The sequence below is a fragment of the Larimichthys crocea genome, chromosome XIII, assembly GCF_000972845.2.
Source record: "Larimichthys crocea isolate SSNF chromosome XIII, L_crocea_2.0, whole genome shotgun sequence".
Taxonomy (NCBI): Eukaryota; Metazoa; Chordata; class Actinopteri; family Sciaenidae; genus Larimichthys; species Larimichthys crocea.
Window position 1 is genome coordinate 46,976,780 of NC_040023.1, and position 24,233 is coordinate 47,001,012.

Here is a 24,233-nt window from a genome sequence, read left to right on the forward strand (position 1 = left end):
GTGACAGCGGTCAAATAGAAGCACTTGACCGAGATTATGTGAAAGCCTCCTCCATGTCCCAGCCGGCGCCTTACTCCTCCACAGACGGGATTTTCATGTCCTGATCTCATTTGGTTTGATCTATGAATTCCAGATAATTTACTGTGTTCATTTATGAAAGATTTGTTGGTATGTTTTAAAAGAAAGCGAGTACGAATGCGTTAAGGATAACAGTGAAATCAGAGGGTCTGTTCGCGACGCGTGGATTTTGTTTGCCTAAATACAGATTTAGAGTTAGTCTCCTCAACATGAAATTCATATTTCATGTCGATTATAATATAGACAAAGAAGAAACTACTCGATATTATCAGGCCAGTTTGTGCCTGACACTGCAAGGTGTTTCATCTTCTTATGTCCAGACAATAGTCTGATATGACAGTTACTGTTTTAATCCACAATAAATAAATAAAAGACAATCATTTTGACTTCTTTTGGTCTCTTTTCCGAAGTAAAATAGAATATTTACAACTGCAATGACTATAATCCATTGGGATTTTTCAGAATGAGTAGAAACAGACGATTTGGTGCCTCCCTCAGTAAGAACCTGGATTAGTTTATATCCGAGAACGAACCCGTGATACCCGATCGTGAGATTCGTTGATTCGTCGGATTTTCAAAATTGCGAGACAAACGTGATTTCTGAAATGTCTGAAAACGATTTCTGATGACAATTTTATTTCAGTTTAATCGAATAAACCCGATTATGAATACTATATTTCATATTTGACAATCTCCTGTGTTTTTTGTCCTAACCGACAAACACACGAACAAAATCGTCTAAATTTCAAAAACCTACTTAAGATATCTCCAGAGCTTTGCGTTGGTTTGACTGAAACATTTTACAAATGTCATGTTCGCATCTACGACTGTTGAATACCCTATTTGATCTTGTTATGGAAGATTAAATCCAAAGTAAAATGCAATATGAGAGATGCTGAAAACCAACCAAACATCAGGAGTGTCTCAGCAGGAAAAAAACGCACCCTTTTAATAACACATAGTTCATTGTCCACAAAGCTCCATGCTACCCAATCAAACTTATTTCTTTATTTAAATATTAGGAATTTTCTATGAGCATGCATAAGTTTAAATTGAATTTCTAATCGTCTGAATGCCTTTTTTTCATCTACAATCCCACAAATAGCAAGCGCGCACTTAAGACAATGGGATATTCAGACGCACCAGCCTAGTTTGTACATTCAGATATCTCAAATCTCATCACTACACTTATATTCCGCCATTTTTTCTTTCTGTCTGTCTTTTCCCTCCTATCCTTTTGCTTTAAAAAAAAAAGTGTCATTTCTTCCCCCAGCTGAAGTCCTCTTTATGTCCTTTTTTTGTCCAGGTCCGCTCCTGCTGTCGCCTTGTTTCCCAGGATACCCTGCAGGCTAATCCAGCATTGTGAGTCTCCACTGGTTAGTCAGAGGGGCTCCCGTTGACCGTGGAGTTGATCAGTTTCCCTGCAACCGCCCCTGTGTGGTCCGCCTGGCCCCTCTGTCTTCGCCATCGCTGTCGGCCCACATTTCTGTCACCTGTGGATAAATCAACAGTTGTTCGCTGAATCAGGTTCAAATTTACTGATATTTTCCTGCTCGTTCATTTGGACGGACACTAAATGTGAGCTCTGATTGTTTCATGTTTCAGTCTGATGGTTTTATAATCCCCCCGCAACTATAGTATCAGTTTAGCCAGCAACATGATAAAGGCTGAGCCAAGACCATTCAAGTTCAAAAACACCTTTTAAAAAACAAAATCTCATCATGTATAAACGTATAAAGCAAAAAAAAAAAAAAACATAATTAACACGTAAATGAATTATTTAAATGTGTGTTTTGGCTGAAAATGATACATGTTATTAATCCGCCTGGGTTTGTTTTGGCTCGTGTGCGCATCACAAACCTCCATGATCAGTTAAATTGTATTTTGCAATCTTTTAATACACATATAAGAGTGTGTGCATTAAATGACCACAGTTGGCACCCGTCCTCTTATTGTACAATCAGACTATCTTTTCGGCCTCCTGCTCAGCACACTATAGCCTGCACTAAAGACTGTTTGGACATTAAGAATGTAGTCATTAGATGCTTTGAGGGGCAGGTGTGGTGGCCTATTTTTTTTTTTCTACCATAAAAGGAAAATAACAAAACAGCCTGTACTAAAGCTCTGGGCTTTTTATTTCGCTTGAAGACTTAAGCTACAGGAGGTTTCTTTGCAAGATACTGAATGCGCCTATTTAGCCTCCTTTACAGCCCAAAGGGCCTACCTGACGTGGCGTTAAACTGTACTTTCAGATCCTCCCCACACTTGATTGTTTACTTGTTGTCTGACAGGGTTTTATGGCACGCGGATTGGGCAATCTCGATCTGTGTGTCGCATTCTCTTCCTGACAGAAAACACTGCGCCTCTAATACTCCAGGATTGGAGTTACACTTCATGTTGTGTTCATGAATTCGTAGAGTTGTTTGATTTTAGTGTTTGACTTAATCCAGATACCTTTAACAACGTGTGTGTTTCTGTGTGTGTATGTGTGTGCGCGGGCTAAGGCACGAAAACGGATTCAGTTAAGGCCAAGAAAACATTTTCCCTGAGTAAACACACTGATTCCATCTCCACATATCCTTCATAGTCACTCTTGGCCATTTATTACTAAAAGTCAGTGAGTTAATGTTTATCTTTTTAAGATTTACGCGTCTTTTAGTCCATAATCTGATATAAAATGAATATAAAGTAACACCGCGAGTTGGTATGATTGGTTTAATATTTAGAGCACTTGTTAGAGAAAAAATAATAATGAAACCTATAGCAGACAATATATTAAAGGTCACGATACACTTAAAATTAAGTTAATTTGACTTTTCCTGAGCTTACAGTTAGAGGCTCACGTTATCGACCAATCTTGTAACCTAAAGCCTGCGTAGACTCAAAAGCAATTAAAGGAACTCCATCCGGGGCACAGTCGGCCCTTTGCTCTCTGTGAAGGACCCTCTCCCTCCCCCGAACTTGAAGTCGACCGTATAGACAAAGCTTTGGCTTTGAGAGCTTTTTACGCAGCGCAAGACTGCAGTTTGATGACCAAAACCGCAGATGGCTGATCAGTGGATCAGCAGAAAGATTTCCTTTGATGCAAAATACAAAATAACAAATACAAATGGCTTTTGAGTATTGTCTCTAATTTAAGATCATTATTTTATTTATTTTAGTCAAATTGTTAGAGATAGGCGTATTTATTTGAAGGAGAAATCTTACCTCAGCTGTGTACAAACATGATATTTTCTATATCATTGAAAATCCTCAGCTGCTGACTTTGAGTCCGTGTAGGTGGCGACTTCCCATCACGCTTGACCAGTTTTGTGGTGTCTGTCTGGCCGGAGAGAAAAAAAAAACGCAGCAGAATACTATAGCAGCTATAAAAACGCAGGTCTGTGCAGAGCTGGCTTTGGTTTTCCTGGGCATCCTGTGCTCAATTACAGCTTAAAAGCTTCAGCACAACTCGTAGAATTTGTCTGGATTGACTGAGAGGCGGAGCGTGTGGTCGCAAAGACACTCGAGTTGTTTGTGCCCCTGCAATTTATCCAAATAAAAAGGCCTACAAGCAGGACGGTGGATATATGTATTTTTTCTTTCTGTTTTGATACTCTCAGGGCGTTAGATGGTGCTTGCAGCGTCTTAGAGTGTGTGATATTTTAAGGTTGTGTTTCACATGTGCCATCAGGAGCCCTTCGGATCACCATGTGCACATTCGGGCTGTGGGGCCAGGCCAGCCGCGGCGGTCTTAATCCGAGCTCAGGTCTCTCATTCACAGCACATTAGAGTCAGGTTGCAGCCTCTCTAAAACAAGCTCCCCGGTGGCCTCACAGTATACAACAAGGGAATGTGCTCTATGACATGTTTACCAAACCAAATAGAAGAAATTCCTGCATTTTAAAATAGTCTGCGTATATTTATCCTGATTCACTCTTTACCTTCTATCCAGAATTATTGACATATTCATGTCTTATAATTTATAGATATTTAAGTTATTCACAGTAAGGATTTTAAAATAGATTCCCGAGGAAAATGTAGTTTGTACCTGTCGAGTTCTAATAATTAAATACAGCTACAGGTATTTTAAAAATCTGCGTGTGGATACAATGTTTTCCTCTTTGATTGTTTGTGTATGTTGCTGGAATTTACGCATGTGTGTATGTATGCGTCCTGACAGTATATACAAAAACAACACGGATTTGATGGAAATTATTATTCATCAAAGCATAAAAGTATCTTGTAAATTTCTGGAAGCTGTCTTCTTACTGAATGGCAGACATGTTCCTAAATATTTGCACCAAAACGTAAAGAAATAGCCGTGCGTAAAAGTGGAGCTTGCTTGAATGTGGCGACTTTTGTAGCTGTTAGTGGATCCATTAAATGTTTTATTAGAAGTCAAAACAAAGACGTAAGACAAGGATCATTTCAAAATAGGAAAAGTTTATAATTTTAAAGAGGTTTAACATTTGACTTTTAAAGCACAGTGTTTTAATGGTTATATGCGACTATAACTCGCGTTTTCCTCAATGAGCTTTCTGTCTTTTCCTTTTCTTTTGTTCTCGCAAATAAATAGTTAATATAACAACCATAAAACGTTTTTATCCTTTATATTACAGTTTAAATCACTTGTTCATTTGTGTACAGCTTCACAGAGCACCAACTTCTCATCATCAACGTTTATTTAACATTTGCATTCTATTTACTATATTTTTTAAGACTGTATTTTGTTCTTATTTTCCCAAAAAATCCGTTTGCTCTTTATACTGGTACTGTAGCCAACTGAAACATTAGCCGCTACTTTGAACATGACCCTGATAACCAAATGCCCACTAGGCCAAATGCTACGTTGTAAAACCACCAAATGATGATGACTAAGACATTTCTAAAAGCAGACTTTAGAGATAAGATGGTTGTCTCCTTCCTCCTATTCAGGTCCACGTTATCTATGCACAGTAATGCTACTTTTATAGTTAATGTTATTGTCAAGTAAGGCTCAGAAAAGTTAGCTTCCAGAATCCTTTTATATGTCACGCATCGCATGCGTAATTTAAAAAACAGTGAAAATTAGAAAATCTTAAAACACACAGATTATTCCAGGGTAGACTGGGTGCCGAAAAGCACAGAACATCTGGGAAATTGATATTGATATTTTGGTTAAAGCTTCGATTAAAATCCCTCTTCTCTCATTTAAAAGTCAACATCAAATTGTAGTTTCCTCTTCCCCTGACTTCGCTGCATGTTCAGGAATTCATTTTTAAGCCGACATGGCGATAAACCACCAATGTCACATAGCAGTCATGTCTCACACACACACTCTCTTTCCTACACATACACACACGCAAACACACACCCACACACACATACACACATACACACACAGCCTGAAAATCTGTCAATTTCTGCTGCGTGGTCACGTGACCTCCTCCTCCGTGGAGTGGATGGAGATGGCTCTCCACGTCAGCTTACGTCTCCAAATTTCTGCTTAGCGAACCTGCTTCAAAGAGGCAGGAGGCACGGCGCTTCAGAGCCATGTTCAGGGCGGTTATAGAGGAATCAAACCCCAACTTAGAGTTATAGTAGAGGGTGAACTACGATGATGGATTTTGACGAAAGGGTCCCCGTCGGCTCGAACATGTATTTGCCCAGTTGCACTTATTACGTCTCGGCGGGGGCTGATTTCTCCGGTCTTCCCTCGTTTTTATCCCAGACCCCGTCCACCCGCCCCATGACATATTCCTACTCCTCTAACCTGCCGCAGGTCCAACCCGTCAGAGAGGTGACGTTCAGGGACTATGCAGCCATTGACGCGTCCGGTAAATGGCCGCACCGGGGTAACTTACCCCAGTGCTACCCCAGCGCGGAGGACATGGTGCACCGGGACTGTCTGTCGGCGCAAACTGCAGTCGTAGGAGACATGTTCGGTAAAAACAGCCCCGCAGCCGCTGCCGCTGCGTACCACCACCATCACCACCACCATGCGAGCGCCGGCACCGCTGCCACCAATTTCTACGGGAACGTGGGCAGAAATGGCGTGCTGCCACAAGCCTTCGATCAGTTTTACGAGACGGCGTACGGGAACGCGACGGAGAGTTCTTCCACGAATAGCTACTCAGGGGACAAAACCCCGACCAAGCAGCCCAGCTCTGCGCCGGAGGACGCACCGCCTTGCAGGGATACCGAGGCGAAGGAGCCGCGGGAGGAGACGAGCAGCCCGGAGTTATCTTCCGGCAACAATGAGGAGAAATCCAGCAGCAGCAGTACGTATTAAAGTCAGTGCCTTGGTTATGAGAGAAAGTTTGCAATCTTGCGCGCTGCTGTTAAAAATTTTATATGCTGTTTTATAAGCATATAAGGTTTATAGAGGGCCTGTAGACCCCCCACCCCCAACAAAACTTTGTTATAAACTGCAGGATCACGTGTTTGGAATTGAAATTGGCCGTGAAAGACATCAGGCCTTTGATTTTTCTATAACACTCCCTGACGTTTCCAAAAAAAGCACCCACTTATGAATGTGAATTCCAATACAGACCTGCGTCCATTTTTATGTATTATAACCGTGCTTGTTTCACGGTTTCTTAACGTTAAAAGAGCGCTTGCATGTAATGAGGGTGGTGCCTCTCCCTGCTTTAAGATTTAGCACACATGAGCTCTTGTGTTAAAGCTCTAATGGACTCTTGTGTTTCCATTTTATACATTTTCCCCTTTATGTGTTCTTTCAAACCGATATTTTTTAATGTAAACTGTCTATCACAGCAGTGTCCTGTTCCTGTAGCTGTTAGCAGCTGTTAGATATTTGAAGTGAGCTTGTTGTTTTCATTTGCTGGAAAAGGTCAAAGCCCAAGTGTATTGTCTAGCGAACCAATGGTTTGGTCATCTTTCCAGTGTAATAGAATATCGCCATATAACACTTGAAATATTGTAATAGGAAATATGTTATTAATGCTTAATGCAGAGGAAATCCGATCATGCGTAATCTGGGCAACATCCAAGGCGTGTAAATCTTTTTCTAAGAAAGTCATGGCTAATTTGAAATGTTTAGATTTTCTGTGACCGTTCTACTTTTTTCTTTTTGTACTTTACAGATGGACAGAGGACCCGCAAGAAAAGGTGCCCATATTCCAAATATCAGATCAGAGAACTTGAAAGAGAATTCTTTTTCAGTGTGTACATAAACAAGGAGAAACGCATGCAACTGTCTCGGATGCTCAACCTCACCGACCGACAAGTGAAGATTTGGTTTCAGAACCGTCGCATGAAGGAGAAGAAACTGAACAGAGATAGATTACAATATTATACGTCTAACCCTCTTCTTTAGGGGTGAAAACAACACCGTCACAGCTTTCAAGGTCCTCTTCTGCCGTGGGACTGACTGCGTTTACAGACAGACTGACTCTCTCCGGCTGTGACTCTCCCAGAGTACATTGTGTACCACAATGGCCGCGACAGCAGCAACCACATTGCTCAATGGTTAATTTCAAGTTCGAGGACAACAGTATCCTGTGATCTGAAATACCTAAAGAGTGAGCATGAATTAAGACAGTGCGTGGACTTGATTTCGCTCTCCAGACTCTGTTTTGGGAAAATGTAGAAACGGATTTTTGTCCTCGCCAAGACTCTGTGCTCGCGAAGGCCCATGTTAATATTATTGTGACTCACAAGACGCCTTGTTTATTTTCCTTTTTAGGTGGGCAAAAAAAAAATAACAGTCTATAATTGACTGACTCAGTGTATTTTGTAACCAAAAGATTTATTTTACTTTTTTTGTTCTGTTTTCAAATCAAAAATTGTTGGATTTAGGACGATGGTGAATATGTGACTTTAGTAAATGAATCTATATTGGTGTGACCAAATAATGAGTCCGAACGGATGAGAATGTAACGTGTTTCTGTTTTTGTGTGCTTATTTATTTTGTAGCCATTCGTTTACTATCTCATTTTAATGCCACGGCTAAACTAAAGTCAAAGTCCATTATTACAGGCAGGCAATTAGGATTCAGTCTGGGCTGACCTCAAACACGAGCTTTAGTCGTCTTTCCTGTAGTCTGCATATTGAGGGCTATGAGTATTTATATTTTGCGTATCTTTCAATTTCCAAATCCGTGTCGTCCTTCTTTTTGGATTTTTTTGGAGACTATCAGTAGAATATTGATAATGCAGGCCAAACCAGAGAGATAAGCTTGTCTACTGGATCCGTGTGGAGTTGCACTGAGGTACACGCCCAACATATTCACACAGGTATATGCAGCGGGCCTCTTCGGTCTCATATTGATACGCATAACAGAATATTTTTCTCATGACTCGTGATTCTTTGGTACTTGCAGTCCAAATAGGATTAAAAAAAAAAAAATCTACATTTTGAAGTGTGCTGTCAGGGCAAGGCTGGTCAGGGTCATCGCATTGAATCAATTGCTTGGTATGCCCAAACTATTGTGTATTATACTATATTTCCAAATAAAAAACAAATGAAAAGATTATTGAAAAAAAATCTATTTCTGCGTGGTCATTGGTTTTTGTTTATTTCACAGTTTTATTTTATTTTAATTTTTTTTAAAATATGTTGATCTCATTTGAAAACATTTCTTGAATTAAAAATACGCACATGAGAAACTTTTTACGCACGCAAAGTACACGCATTTAACTCACGATTACAGTAAAAGTATCACAATTTAGTGTTTTGGATTATAGTAAACAATTAAAAAACACTGAAATGAAGCAAATCCGAGGGCTCGCATGCAGATTTTGAGCAGCTCAACCTAATAGTGTCACACACACGCTACCTAATGCAAATAAAAGTTAATGAAGTAACAAATTAAATAATAAAGCTGTCGATTCTTGTTAAATGTTATCAGCTAATCTCAAATCGTGGTGTGTGTTGTGCTTCAATGGATCAGATGTAGATAGAAACTAAAAAGAAATGTTGATATGCATTGTGTTTTTGCTGTTGTGTTTTGCAATTATTTTAAAGGACGTCTCTCAATATTTTGAGCCATATAAGATATTTTACAACTCCTGCATTCCATCTGAAGGAAATCTTTCTTATCGAACCACTCTGGATGGCGCACAGGTCCACTTTTATCTGTGTCCATAACATTTATTGTTGCCAAACATTCAGCATTTCAGCCTGGACACTTTGTTTTTTTATTTGTTTCTCACTATCTCCCTCTCTCTCTCTGTTGTCTGTGTGAGCAAGTTGTCATTTCACTGATTGGCTTTGGAAACACTGTTCCAACAGCAGTCTCCTTTGGCTAGGGTCGCCATATTTGCTGTTGTTATCACTGTGTTTATGGGAGCTAGCCGCAGCGCATTGGCGTTCATATATGACAGTCAAAAGGGCCATAAACGCAGGGAGAGAGGCTGAAGTTTATGGTTGCCTCTCTCTGCCATAGTCCGGCCTTGCCTTGCGCATCCTTTACTGCGCGCTGGAATTCCGTCCCTAATTACGGGACATCCTCCCCGTTGCCGCAGCAACGCGGCCATAAAAGCTGTCTGAGAGTCTGGGGCATTTGTACAATTGGAGTGCAGTGCAATAAACCGTCTGAGACCCAAGGTTATTAACTGTGTTACCAAGGAGGCGAGAGCAACGACAGGGAGAGGACGGAGAGGAAAAGCCTCTGCTTGCTTGCTGCATCGACTTCATTTGAGAGGCTTTTCCCCCTCGTGTGGTTTATCCACCACGAATCAGCTTAGTGGCGACCAGCTGCACTCAGGATAAGGCTGTCCTCTACCACCGGGCGGCGCTATTGGGACCAATGTCATGGCCGTGGATCTTTTCCAAGCCCACCTCGAATGCACGCAGGTAAAAGTTGTCAACACAGGCTGGAGCTTGAATAGTTTCCTCTGTTGGAAGAAGAAGTCTTCTGTATGTTCAGACTGTAGATTCTTCACTTGCATGTGATGTCTGTCGGTTTGAGATAGGAGCCGTTTTTAGTTTTTTAGTTTCCACATTTCTCTGTGGTGCTCACTGGGCCGTGCGGTAGAGAAAGTCTTCCTGGGGGCCCTAATAAGGCAACACATCTGTGCCAAGCCTTCATGCTGCATGTGCTATTCATTTTGCTGAGCTTGAGCTTTTAATGGTTGAAGTATAGCACGGCCGGCTTGTACCTGGAGAGATCTGCAACCCCGTCTAGTCTAACCACAAATGTTTTGGATTTGGTGAAAGTCTGCCTTAATTTATATATAATGTATTATATATATTACATCTAATTATTATATATATACAGTTCTTCTTCACGACACAACAGCAAGCAGTGGATGTTGCATACAAAACAAATGATTCCATTATTTTTAAGATGATGGTTCCCATGCTAATGCAAAGCTACCGTTGGATCACAGCAGCTGGCTCTTCTTCTGCTTCGTCTTTAAAAAGAAAATCCATTAATGACATTTGAGATTCTTCCAAATCACATCCGTTTTCTGTACGTGCCAAGTGGATACATGCTCTTATTAGAAGACTCCACTTGATTGTGATAGGGCAGGAATCGAGTCTCTCTTTTCCTTCCTGTCATAGACACAAAGAGCTGCACTATCAGGCTATCAGTGTCAGACCAAGTGGCGAGTTGGCTATTCTGGACCTGAATGCGTGTGGACCAAGTCTCTTTCTCCCCTTTGTGTCCCGTGAAAAATAAATGCTTCCGCTTGGATGTAATAAAACGCCGCATTATTGTTCATAACTGCACTCGGGACGAACATGATACGACTCAAACGGCCTCTTCGGCCACGATTATATGGGCCGGATCAAAGCCAGTGGTCAGAGTAAACTGTTTTGAGGATATAATAGCCGGGCAGCTGTGAAAATGAAGATTTAATAGCTACAATTAATAACTGTAACACAAAGATATCGATAGGCCCTCATGCCAGTACAACACCGTGAAGTGTGCAGGCCAAAACAATTTAATACCGGGCACACATAATTAATTGATGTATTTAGTTTCCTTGCTGGCTCATGTGTCCCATAAGGAACCAGGCCGCTGTGGGGAAGAGTACACAGGCTTTGGACCTGATGCTGTTAGGGTCTCTGTATTTACTTGGTTAACATTGTTGTGAATTATTTTATGGTTTTGTGGGAATTTACTAAAGAGGCGCAAATGCTTTGCGCACGGCCTTTGTCTTTAAAACTCCCACCGCACTGCAGAAAACGCTCTTTACTTTCTATATTTCAGCCATATATCACGTTGATTTTAAAACAGATTATTGTACTATATTCATATACACACAAATAACCTTCAGCCAACGTCCAGTCATTTAAGCCATTTGAAATATGTGCGTTTTGACCAGGTGGGAGTGACAAATGTCCACCGTCGACGCTTTAAAAATCTAAGCCAGTGTACATAAATGAGCTGTCAATGAGAAGAACGTTTGAAAACCTAAATAGGCTCAATTTATGAATTTCTCCCAAATTTCCTCATTTCTGTACAACAGGCTGCAAACAAACCCGGGGGGCTAGCGGCCACCTGGGCCTGGTAATGGCAAAGCTGGCCGAGATTAACTTCAACCTGGAGAGAGCAATAGAGTGCACATGGCCAAGGACACTACGAGATGGAAGGAGAGTTTTATTGTGGCCCTTATTGCCCCAAATTGGACCGACAGGATGACTTGTATGTGCAACCTTTATGTCTGTTTCGCTGCAGCACGCTGTGCCTGTTCCCCTCACAACGTGCTGATCAATATCTTGACAGTTTAACAAATGAGAATTTTTACACTGAGCACAGTTTGGATTTTTGATTTTTATAAAAAAAAAAAAAAAAAAAAAAATCTGCGTTACAACACACTTCTATTTGAGCTCTTAAACCCCTGAAGCAAAGTAAAGTGCTGGTTTAGCATTTGTGTGTGTGTGTGTGTGTGTGTGTGTGTGTGTGTGTGTGCTGTGCGTTAGTCGGGCAGAGACTCATTTTCATATCTTTAATTAGTTTTAACATAACATAGAAATGCAAGCATTACTCATACAAATCTTAATTTCAATACTTGATTTCAGACCAATGAAAAAACACGTTCACCTTCTCATGTGAAATGTAAACTGATATGCGCATAGCTTTTATATATCATTAAGAGAAAAGCAGCGCCTAAAGGAAGTCACTGTATATCCTGTTACATGTGATATTTTAAGAATTTATTATTTAAAGCTGCAGTAATTCGTCAAATGCGAAAACCATTTATTTATTTATTTATTGCATAAAAGCTTTTTTTTTTTTTCGTTCCTGTAACTTTTATTGCTTTTAATTACTGGTGACAGGGGATTGTTTCGCCGTTGTTTACACACGCGGATAGCTTTCCTAATCTTTAAGAATTTTAGATAATTAAATATTAGTTAAACAAATTATGTTTTTAAAAAAGTGTACATTAATATAATGCGGTCATTTTAGGAGCACATCAAGACAGTTCAAAAAGGGTAAACTGATAGTAAGACCTTGCACGAAAAAATAAATAAACGACGTATTTTAGAATATATACATATATATTTAAATGAACAAAGTGGTAGGCCTGTGTTTGATATTGCTGACTCTATCTCCAGGCCGCATTACTCTTCACACCTTTGCTTTTAGTGCGGAAGAGTCCAGACTGTCTTGAGGCTAAAGGATGCACCATATAAAACGGCTTCTTGCCAAGTCATTTCGCCAAAGGCGAATTCTCCCTATAGTTAAAAACATTTTATTACCACTGAGTCCCCTTGCTTTGTTATTGTGTGTCTTTGTTGGTGTGTTTCTGCAGCCATATACTTACTTAAACTTGGTTTTACACCTTAAGCTATATCTCAGTAATGTAGTATGACTATTGTTTTTGCTTGTATTGTGTGTTTGTAACGAAAAAGGCCTTTTTAATTTCCCTTTCACGACTCTCATTTAACCCACAGATGGATATCGAAGTTTGAGGTTTTAGAAATGTGATGCTTTTGTGTTTCACCTAAAGCTTTGTGGTAAAACTTGATTTGCATGTAGGAGAAGGCGAATCAGTGATCCTCACTTCGTTTGGTGATACAGTTTAGAGGTGATTTCAAAACGTGGTTAAAGAAATCGTGAATGAAATCGTGCTTTTTTTATATATATATAAATCTGTATTTTTAAACTTTGTATCGTGTTGGACCTCGCCCCTTTTACGGGGCAATGGTGGTGCATTAAGGCGAGGTGAGGGAACACACTGATTACTGTGCTGTCTCCTTTCTCTGCCTCAGCTCCATGATGGATATCGCTCCCGCTGCTACGTAGCCACGGAGTGGGAGGGACTGCCTATCTACCAGCATTTCCATTGGTTTTACGGTCCGCACGGTGGAGCGGGGGGGTGCCTCTAATCATATCCAGCATGTTTTGCACAAGAAATGTCAGCCAGAAAGGGCTATCTTCTCCCCTCGCCAAAATACACCACAATAATGTCATGTTCGGACACCCCGTCAGGAAATGCGTTTTTAGTGGATTCTCTGATCAGTGGCCGCACCGAGAGCGGCGGAGGTCACTACACTGGGAGCGCGGTGTGTGTGCCCCATAGTACCGCTACAGAAGTGCCTTACGGACTACACAACTATGGATACTTCCCAGGTATGGGTAAACGGAACGAGGTGGGTCCACAAAACATGGTTTCCGCCTCAGGCGCGTACATGTCCAGCATGGAGATGTGGATGGACGCGCAGAGGTCATGTCGAATGGACCAAGAGCACCCAGTGGGTCCCCAGGTCGCGCCCTGCTCGTTCCCGCAAAACATTAAGGAAGAGAGCACCTACTGCCTGTATGAGCAGCCGAAGTGCCCTAAAGCCTCCACCGCCGAAGATCTTACTTATTCGAGATTAACGACAACCGGCCTCGGCTCGAGTTCTTGTACAGTTACCGATGGCGGCGGCGGCGGGGGCTCAGTGCCTGTGCCGGGCTACTTCCGCTTGTCTCAGACGCACGCACATTCTCATAAACTTTACAACACCAACGGCCCCCAGCCGAACCCTTCCCATTCTCATTTTGGCCTACACCCCACTGCTCCTGCTCGCTTCCACACGCCACCAACCTCGACTTCTGCTCCAGCCACGGCGCAAGAAGGGAGGAACACCGAGGAGCCCGTGTCCTCGGGAAACGCAGACCTGCAGCCTCACGCTGCACCGGGGACCGAGGAGGCACGCGAATCCTCGGATGCAGAAGTCTCCTCAGCTGACGAGACAGAAGAACATGAGAAAGAAAGACCATCAAAAGCTTCTAAAGGTAACAGCAGTTTCTCATAGGTGTGGTCCTGCCCTGTTGTTTTGTTTTGCATGCAGCGCAGGTAGACTGAGTCCGTTTTAATGGCACCTGCAGAGTTTCATATGACTGGTTAGACTGCAGTAACTCGTCAAGGCTCGTGTAAAGAAACTTTACATTTATAAGTCTGATGGTAGATGGAAGTTTCTGTTGTAGAACTACATGTACATGTGCATGAATACGCCCGGAAAGATTATGCGTAAAACTGAAATTCAAATTCAAAATGAGTCAAAGATTACAGGACACAGCTAGATTGAATGTATTTAAACAATCCTACAGTAATATGTAAAATTAAGAACTTATTTTCAAATTGATACAAACATATAGTACAATAACATTTTTGAATACCTATAGTCTTAGCTAGTATTTTATTTTGGCGCTGCGTAAAATGTACTACACACAGGCCTATGTATTGGTGGTGTGTATTGGTGTGTATTGCACACCAGGCCTATATATTTTCTCGGTGTCTACACGTCTTTGTATACATTGACTCTTTATGATACAAAAACTGTTTCACGGAATATGTGAGTACAATATTATATAATATTACTGGCGATTCAACTGCAAGTGGGGTGAGTCTAACAAAGGAGCAATACTTTACGCATAAAATACACACACTCTAACACACACACACATACACGAATAGTACTGTAATGTGTGTATAATTCAACTATAAACACACATACACACCCCTAGACACACGCCCTCTGTTTCTGCCATACACACGCAAACACACACTTCACAGTATCTCATATTGCAGTGCGTAAAACCATGTATCTGCCATTTTCTTTAGGAGACACAAAAAGTGAAAACACGGCCAACTGGCTGACAGCAAAAAGCGGCCGGAAGAAACGATGTCCATATACCAAGCACCAGACACTGGAGCTGGAGAAGGAGTTCCTCTTCAACATGTACCTGACCCGAGAGCGCCGCCTAGAGATCAGTAAAAGCGTCCACCTGACGGACAGACAGGTTAAAATCTGGTTCCAGAACCGCAGGATGAAACTGAAGAAAATGACGCGGGAAAACAGGATCCGGGAGCTCACCTCCAATTATGGATTTTCATGATGAACGAGGTGATCACACTGACATAGAACAAAATTGGTGAAATCAATGACGCCCACTCTTTCTCACCACTTAACTCCACGTAATGACTCATTTCACTGTGGGGGTACAACTTTCTTTTATTTCCAGACAGGCTTTAAAGACGATGCATCGTCCTCTGTGAGCTACTGAGAAAAGAAAAGGAAAATAATAATAATAATAATAATGTTCTAGGTTCTATTTGATTGTTTTCTGATGTCGTGTTTTTGTATTGTCGACCTGTTTTTGTCACTTCTGTCGTATGGTTGGAGTAGTGTCAGTGGAGTTAAATTCACGCAATTTTAAAAAAAAAAACCCAACTCACACACACACACACTTTAATTGTCCACTCCACCCCACCCCTACCACTTAAAAAAAGAAATAATTTTTAAAAATCCCTTTTTATAAATTTAATCAAACAAATGAATTTACTTTATTTTAATTGGAATTGCATGATATCAACTTTCCATACATTTAATTTTAGCAATTTTAAACCCACCCTAAAATATAATGCCCATGTATCACCAAGGGAAGCATAATTCACCTATGACCATTAGATGTAGTCTACCATGATATAGGCCTCTTCTATGTATGAACTAAATGTATAAATTGAATCATTGAGGGCGTTTACGCGAAAAAAACGGTGTTCAAAGCGAAGGAGGACTGTTTTTATTGTATATTTCTGTGTACATATGACATTGTGTTTTTGTGTAATGCTTAATAAATTATCAGCTCGCATTGAGGAGGCTTGTATTTTTGTACTGTGGGTTTATGTTTATATGTTTTCTAAGTGTATTCCACAAAAGTAGAAAAAGGCTTTGTTTGAAATTCAAAATAATATGGACTTCCCTGCTGGAGATTTTTTTCCCCTGTGAACCAACTAAGAAATGTTTCTAGAGGCTAATGTAAGGGCCATCGGAAATAATTAAGATATTAGGCTATAAGCCGTCTAGCTGCTTGCCCAGCCGGCTATTGTAGAGTTTTATGACTGGCTGGTATATGAGGTTTCTCCCTCTCCTCTAAGAGCAGCTTCAGTCGTGGGAGAGCCTTTCAGACGGAGAGGAGGCCCGGCACTCAGCTACAAATCTCAACTGTACTGATACACTGTGGATAAAACATTACCTTCTGCTTTAGTTTGGGAATACTGGGATTAACATTTCCAGGATCGGGTAAGTCCATTTATCATTGTGCATTTATCCATTTCGCGCCTTGTTGCAGCCGCTTCACTCTAGTGTGTACAATACAGTTGTACTTTCTCAATACAGACGATTTTTATGGACACTTGATGACGGGACCGGCGACCACAGTGCATTATGAATTGGCTGATTGTGTTTCACTTGAGGCCCGGATCGACTGTCGAGTGGTTTAGGTAGTTTCATGTTGTTGGGGTCCATTTCTAACTCTGCAACATGAAACTGTCTTAATTGCCCCAGTTACACACATCGAATCCAAAAGGAAAACAAATCAGGGACATAAAGATGATGGGATTTGATGAAAATTGTGTAGAGCTCTTTTGAAAGCATGTTCTAAACCTCCCTGGCTTTTAAATCGGGGAGGGGGGTGACTGGCTGTTGTGTATATTCTTAACCTGTCTCCTGTAATGTTTTCTTTAAGACATCTCCACTTGTTTTTCGTCGTTAAAATAAGCCCGAGTGGGCATGTGTGCTGGATTTAAACGTGATCAAAGCTGAGCTGCAGTATGCGTCGTGGACTTGGGATTAAGGGTAAAGCCGCGAGTGTTTTCCGTGAGTAGTAGTGACGCAGACACGCCAGACAAGGCCTCGGTTACGACCACTGCAGTGGAGGGGAAGGGGAAGGTGAATGGGGCAACAGCGACCTCCGTGGGCAATGAGACCGGATGCTTCCGCTGCGCAATAGTGGCTCAGACAAAAGGAGGGGAAGGGCTTTATGGCGATATTTAGATCCGCCAGACAGGCTGTTATCTGCAGAGGCAAAAGAAGTGAATAGCCCCTGCGGTAAAGTGGGTGAAAAAACACCCTGATTTAGGTTTACAGCCTGAGAGCCATTGGCATAGTGGCGTCTTTTCCTGCTCTGGAGGTGTTTGTCTATTCTAACTTTTAGTGCACAAATAGGCGCACAGCCGCTCCTTTTTACCCCCTCGGCTTGTTTGATGTCTGCTGACCAAATAATGTGCAACTGCCAGTGAGGTGATAGCTTGAAACTACAATGCACATTATGCACAGCTTGTGACTTTTTCTTCCTCTTTTCTTCCTCGAAAATGCAACAGTAACAGCAGAGTGGAGAAAATTCCTGCTTTTTTTTTTTTTGAATTGCCTGTGGCCTTGTGGGTGTTGGCCAAGCTCTCCGTTTATTCGCTGGTAATAAATAAAACACGCAGCGTAATGTGCGAAAACCTCAAGGTTGCTGCTTTTGCAGACGTGATCTGCAATGTGGGATTAGATTCAGGATAGTATGGATAGCGATGTGTACACATGCACGACATTTACCCAAATGCACATTGAGTTAAGCTATTTCTTTATTTCTGTAACATACATAAAGTCTCAGCACACGCATCGTTATATTTTCAGCTACATGTGCCAAATGAATCTCACCGAGGTTATCAACAAATACAGTTAACATTTCCGTAAATATTAGTTTATTTTAATGTTAACACGCCTGCACGTTGATTAGTATTAACTTTATTTGTTCTATTTTATAATCTCACCCTTCACTTCATTTTAAATGTGCTATTGTGATCTGGTGTTCGCCAGTGCTCGCACCATTTGATTTTGAAAGTAGACCCCAAACGCCACATTACGCATATTTTTTTTTTTAAACTCTATTTGAGTGTAACATTAAACCGAGGCACTGGCTGTTAGCAGGCATTAGAGTTCATTTGTTGATGGTGGCGATGATGGCAACATATAGATGCCTACACAAGTGATAACGGCGGTGTAAATAATAAACGAGTTAGGCGAGGAGAAACCGCAATGGTCCATTAATATGTTATTTGGAAAATATTTAATACATTTCACGTAATTGCGCGTAGATTCAGAGGATCAATATCACAAAACACGTTTATTCAGATTACTTTGTTCATTTGAAAATAATTGTTCTGTATTTTAATTTAGTATTTTTTGTGACATTTTGTAGCACATTTTATATTTTACACAACATTCAGTCATGTGTCTTAGTAATAAATGTTGTAATTTGTTATAAAACCCGATTGTTTTACGCCGTAATTATAGATTACATATATTAAATATATAAATAATAATCTGTAAGGTAACTAACAAGGCAAATTTGGGAATAAATGAATCCTGCTTCTTTTCCCTTTTTGTAAATCTGAATTTAAAAAAATAAATAAAATCTTTTAAATTTTTAAGAAAAAAATCTCATGTTTATTGATTTCTTTTTCAACCTTAAGAAATATACATAGCCCCGCATTGTCTTGTAGAAATGCTGTGATGCGGATTATTAGATGTAACCCCAACCTATACAGTGACGTCAAATGTTTATATTGTTATATTGTTATAAATGTTATTATAGAAAAATAAAGCCATATGAGTATTTTGCGTTTGTGTTTCACGTTTTTAAAATCGGCATAGGGTCACAAATAAATCTTCTCTCGCCAAATGTTGAACTGAAAACAACAATTTTAGTCTGAGGTGCACATGTTTTAGTTTGTCAGTCAGTTAGTATTTCTTCAAGCGGAGAAAAAAAAAGACAATACACGGACTTTGGCAGATGTGGTAGATGCTGGTACAGCCGGGAAAAAAAGGCAAAATAAAAAAGAATGTAATTAGTATAGTTGTAATTTGAGGTCCACGAGTTGTTTCAGCGTTCAACTTTCTTAAATACCGTGGTGGTTAAAATGTGTTTTGGTGAGCAGCAATAGTAGCCTGCTTACGTGTCCTATAAAGTAGCTCGTAAAATAAGGTTTCCAAAAACATACTGCACCGTTTTGGATAACCAAGAATGTGTTTTAACAGCAGCAGGAGGGTAACATAGTGTAAAATATTCTTTTATTCACTCATTCATATTTTCCGTCTCACAGATAACAGATCAAACTCATATCTTTATAATTCTTAGCTTTAAAACTAGAGGTTGTTATAGGAGAGCGGGTGAGTATTTAATGACCAAAGGGATTGATTTATCCTTTATTGTTCAGCCTTTATGATCACGTGTGTCTGCTATCCAATGGCATGGCAGCCTGACTCTCCATTACAAGCCCACTGTAGTTCTCTGTGGGGCCAAGTTGCTACTTGATTTCTCCACATTGTTATTTTGTGAGGCTGGGTTTACTGCGTGTGTGTGTGTATGTGTGGCGTGTGTGTGCGCGTTTTACTTTTGCATGTATCTGTTTGTATGACTGGGTACATGTGAACGTCTAATTTTTCTGCCATGTCGACATCCGGAACACTGACTAGTTACTACGTCGATTCCCTCATTCTGCCCGAGAGCGAGGAGCTCTCTGTGCCGAGATATCCCTCCGGTCCTGGGCTCCAGCACGCCAGACAGTCCGCCTCCATCAGTGACCACAGCGAGCTCGGGACCTGCACCTTCCCTTCCAAACCTCCGGTATTTGGGCCGTCATGGAGCCACGTTCCTGCTCAGTTCCCAGGCACCGTCTCCTCCGTGTATCATCACCACTATGGGCATCCCCAAGGTCCGGTGGGTGCAGATACAGATGGCCGCTATCAATCGTGGCTACTGGAGCCCATGTCCGGTTCTCTACCCATGGCCGGATTACCGACGACCCATCACTACGGAATCAAACCGGAGGGTCTGGGGACGCGAGCTGACGGCGCTCTGCCTGGCTCCCACACAGCTCTGCTGCTCTCTGATTACGCCAACGGGACGGTGGCGACGGCATCACCGGTGGAAAAGGACGCACTGTCCAGCCAGCCAGGAGACCTGAGCGGGGAAACTGAGGAGAAACCGGGCCTTGATCCAAGTAAGTCGCTACAGAGTCCTTTATGTTTATAGCCTACTATTTATACCGCATAAAGCTGTGAGGATTGGGGTGCGTGATGGGGGTGCGCGTCGGAACAGATGCCATTCTGAACGTGCCATTTCCTTATGGGGACTGTTAATGGCCCAGCTCCAAATGCTATATTAGATAACCTCTTGCAACTTTAAAAGTGAACGTGAGCACGGAGACAAATAGAAGGGAGTTGTATTTTGGATGCGTTTACGCATTGGAATAAATATTTAATTTTGGTCTGAGCCAAATTATGAGTGATGTTTATGTTTACATTTAGTCACTCGGTACCGGGCCCTCACACCAGTGTCGACCCCCCCACCCCTACCCACCCTCCCCTCCCTCCACTCTTTCCAGATAACCCAGTGTCCAACTGGCTCCACGCGAGTGCCACGAGAAAAAAACGCTGTCCGTACACGAAGCACCAGATCCTGGAGCTGGAGAAAGAGTTCCTCTTTAACACCTACCTGACCAGGGACCGTAGGTACGAGGTGGCGAGGCTGTTAAACCTCACTGAGAGACAGGTTAAAATCTGGTTCCAGAACCGCAGGATGAAGATGAAGAAGTTTAATAAAGACGGCGCACCGAAAGACGAGTGACTGAGCCGTAGATATACAGTATTTAGGCTGTTAGCGAGCTTTGTGTGTGGAAGCTCTTAACCCTGCTGGACCTTGTTTTTAAACTTCCTTGTCTTATTGTTCTATATAACAGAAGCTATTAGGCTTATTTGTCTTGTATAAAAAAGCATGTTGGGCTTCAGTTTGATGCGACTACCTTTATATTGCACAATTTTAACAGTGCCCACTCGTTTTTTTAAATTAGTTTTTTTTTTTTTCTTATGTTGATTCAAAATAATACCTCGTTCTGTGTATTAGTTGGCCTGGTCCCTGTGCTTGTTTGTGTATGGATGTTTCTAGCTGTGTGTGTTCTGGTTTGTAGCTCTATTTGTTGTCTATCTCAGAGTCACCTGAGCGTATAGTTTGTAAAATGTATTAATTTTTATTGTTGTTTCTCCCTTACTGCTAGAACTATGACTGATGACCATGAGTTTGAATCTAACATTGGAACCGTAGCAAACAGACTGCTCGCATTTTGAAGTAGGTGCATACACCTCACAAACCTCTTGAAAATGCAAAAAGTACAAAATTAAAAATATGTTATAGAAGCTATATTACATAACACGATTGACTACCTATGTCTTTCAACTACCTACAATAACCTATTTTTTTCCTCGATGGCGGATTATAGTAGATTTGCTTGCATTAGATGCTGAACTATGAATTTCAGGGAGTAACATTTTGAAAGTACATAATGTTTGTTAGTGAGAGAAAATTAAATAAAAACACTGTAGGCTACTTATTGAATACCTCACGGTCTGATGACCGTCTGACCTTTGGTTCACAAATGTAATTTGTACTTTATTTATTAAATAAAACAAATTATATCTGCGAATGCATGCACGTAACGTTCTTATTTCATTCTGGCCTCACATCGAAGTAAATCATTCTGTTTTTAGAATATCTTAATTCACCAAATCTTGCTGCACAAAAACTCTTTATTGGTGTTTCTTTGCGCTGGAAAAAAAACAATTGTGAAGGTTATTGCTGTCAACCAGCTCTGAACACACACACACACACACACACACACACACACACACAGATATAGAGAAAAAAAAAACAAAGATATTTGAATACTTGTGCTAGTAAAAGTCAACAAATTGTAGTTCATGTATTTCAATTTAAAGACAACACACCCCAATTAAAGCGCACACGTTTAAGTGAAAATCTGTGTGTGTGTTTCTGGATTGGGGACAGAGCTGCGTCTTGGCAGAGGATGTTGTTAGCTGTATACAGCCATAAAAGACAATTACCGCTATAACCTTTTATGGGGTGCAAAGCGCTGCGAGGCGAGAGGACACAAAACAAAAAAAAAAAAGACATCGACGGCTTCGACAGCTGAAGCCCAAAATAAAGTAGCCGATGTGTTTCTGCTCGGCTCAGATATGACAAGGCCGCTCAGCCTTAAAGCTCAGTCATTAGCGCCAATCTGCGCATACCCAATTTCTCCAGCAAGAAGTGAGACTTTCTGGATGAATATTGCGAAACATAACAGATCGGATTTAAACGCAACATGACCTATAATAATTTAACAAAAAGTTTTTTTTTTTTTTTTAGAGAAGAGGTCTGGTTTTATGGCCTCTAACGTTTCTACGACCGGTTCAAGTCTGTGCACGTTGGAGAAAATATTTGGCACAAAGAGAGAATTTGAAAATACGAGAAGCAGCAAATCCAATGTGAGCTATTGCTGCAGAGCTGCTAAGTCTGTTGGTGGATGAGGGCCAGGCTCGGCTCTGTCACACACACACCAGGTCACTTAGTTCCCTATTAAAAGCTGCACAGAAACTGCTCGAATAATGTAGTTAGAAGGTAAGTCGGACTTTAGTCCAACTAGAGCGCTGTTGTGACGCGTTAAGGGACGCAGATGGACCCAAACTTCAAAGACTCGACCAGAGACAGTGCAATAAAACGCCTGGTCTGCTATACTGTCTGGCATTCCAGTTTTAATGGCTTTATTGCCGTCCAGACACAATTAGGCCGTTTCCAGAATGGCACCCATTTGTTTTTTTCTTCTCTTTCTGTGAGACCACGCTCTAGACAAAAGGCCGAGCGGAAATGATCAGCTTTATTGGATACTCCCCGACGGGAACGCGCAGGACTCACGGTCATTTGGAGCGATCCTTTGTTTCTACCTGGGAACCTTCCGCCCTCTGCTCCTTCGCGGGGCCCATCCTAAAGGAGAAGGAGCAATAAAGCCTAGCAGCTAGTTTCAAACACAGTGGCAGGCCCACAGATGATGCTTATTTCTTTCAAAATACATCTGGACAAGTCTGTTAGACGACATCAGCGCGTCGCTTCAAACCACAAACGAAGAAGAAGCATAACTTTACCTTTGTGAGCGTCATATCTCTTACTTTATGTTGTATTTTATCCCCGAAATGCAGCAGAAAGAGAAAACGCCTGCGCACTGCTGCGTCCCCACCCTGCAGTCCCAGCAAGTCACCAGAGGGTGGCGACACTGTTCCACAACATCACCCCACCATTTTCAACACTCCTCCCTGAAGAACCTGCACTGGGAAACAAACTGTAGTAACATTTTAAGAGTGCAGCGAAATATTTTCACACCTTTTTACAGTCTCAGTGCAGAAGCTGCTTCTACAGCCTGCGGCTCTGCGGGGAACAATGAAACAGCCAGCACGCAGCCACTGACAGCTGGATTTCTACTTTTAATCTCAGATAGTCGCTCTTTGCTCAGTGTTTAATGTTTGTCCTCCTCAGATTATAGACGCAAATCACTTTTAGTTAGAGCAGTGATCTTAATTAAGCAGTAAATAAGACTAACATTAAAATATGAACAGACTTATTCACCAATTATGTAGACTGTGTACCTGTTTCTACTTTGAAGTTGCAACACATCAAACACACTCGGCGCAATTATAATCAACATTTTTCCATGTTCACAAATCACTTAAAGAATTGATTATTTATTATTTATTTATTATTGTTATTATAGCAAGCCTAATAACAAAGTGCCTATTTTTTCCAGTGTGAATCTGACCATTTATTTTCTTTCATCTTTGTGTGTTTATTGTCGGTTGTAAACATTGTATATGCCAGTAAAAAACAACTGTTGGCGGAGAAGTTGGTCCTTATTATTATAATTACAATTACAATGATTATGGTGATACTTAGTGTTATTAATTGCTGGTGTAATTTAAAATGTTTTAATTATATTGCTGCCGAATTCTCACCCCGTAAATCCAATTACTGCACCAAACTATCTTGTACAAACTCACAAGCAAATTAACGACACGTTTAAATAATAGATTATTTGCACTATTGTTACGTAAAAGTTATATCTATAAATATATATTGT

The 24,233-nt window shown here is 41.1% G+C and overlaps 3 protein-coding genes across 4 annotated transcripts; all 3 read left to right on the forward strand.

Annotated features, from left to right (window-relative positions):
- Positions 1-1,493: 1,493 nt before the first annotated feature.
- On the forward strand, positions 1,494-16,098 carry LOC104940569 (homeobox protein Hox-A10). Of its 2 annotated transcripts, none has more exons than XM_010757203.3 (3): positions 1,494-1,605; positions 13,228-14,236; positions 15,066-15,668. In XM_010757203.3, the coding sequence occupies exons 2-3, from the start codon at positions 13,372-13,374 to the stop codon at positions 15,338-15,340; spliced, it is 1,140 nt and encodes a 379-aa protein (XP_010755505.1). In that variant the 5' UTR covers positions 1,494-1,605; positions 13,228-13,371; the 3' UTR covers positions 15,341-15,668. The 2 variants fall into 2 exon arrangements, with proteins under 2 accessions (XP_010755505.1, XP_027143120.1); XM_027287319.1 differs by lacking the exon at positions 1,494-1,605 and adding an exon at positions 9,558-9,858 and having other exon boundaries at positions 15,066-16,098.
- hoxa11a (homeobox A11a) lies at positions 4,609-7,763 on the forward strand. The gene is made up of 2 exons (XM_010757202.3): positions 4,609-6,320; positions 7,146-7,763. Exons 1-2 carry the CDS (start codon positions 5,657-5,659, stop codon positions 7,376-7,378), a joined length of 897 nt encoding a protein of 298 aa, XP_010755504.1. The 5' UTR covers positions 4,609-5,656; the 3' UTR covers positions 7,379-7,763.
- Positions 16,099-18,586: 2,488 nt separating the features above from the next.
- On the forward strand, positions 18,587-22,235 carry hoxa9a (homeobox A9a). Its single transcript, XM_027287321.1, has 2 exons — positions 18,587-20,273; positions 20,658-22,235. Exons 1-2 carry the CDS (start codon positions 19,721-19,723, stop codon positions 20,897-20,899), a joined length of 795 nt encoding a protein of 264 aa, XP_027143122.1. The 5' UTR covers positions 18,587-19,720; the 3' UTR covers positions 20,900-22,235.
- The last annotated feature ends 1,998 nt before the right edge of the window (positions 22,236-24,233 follow it).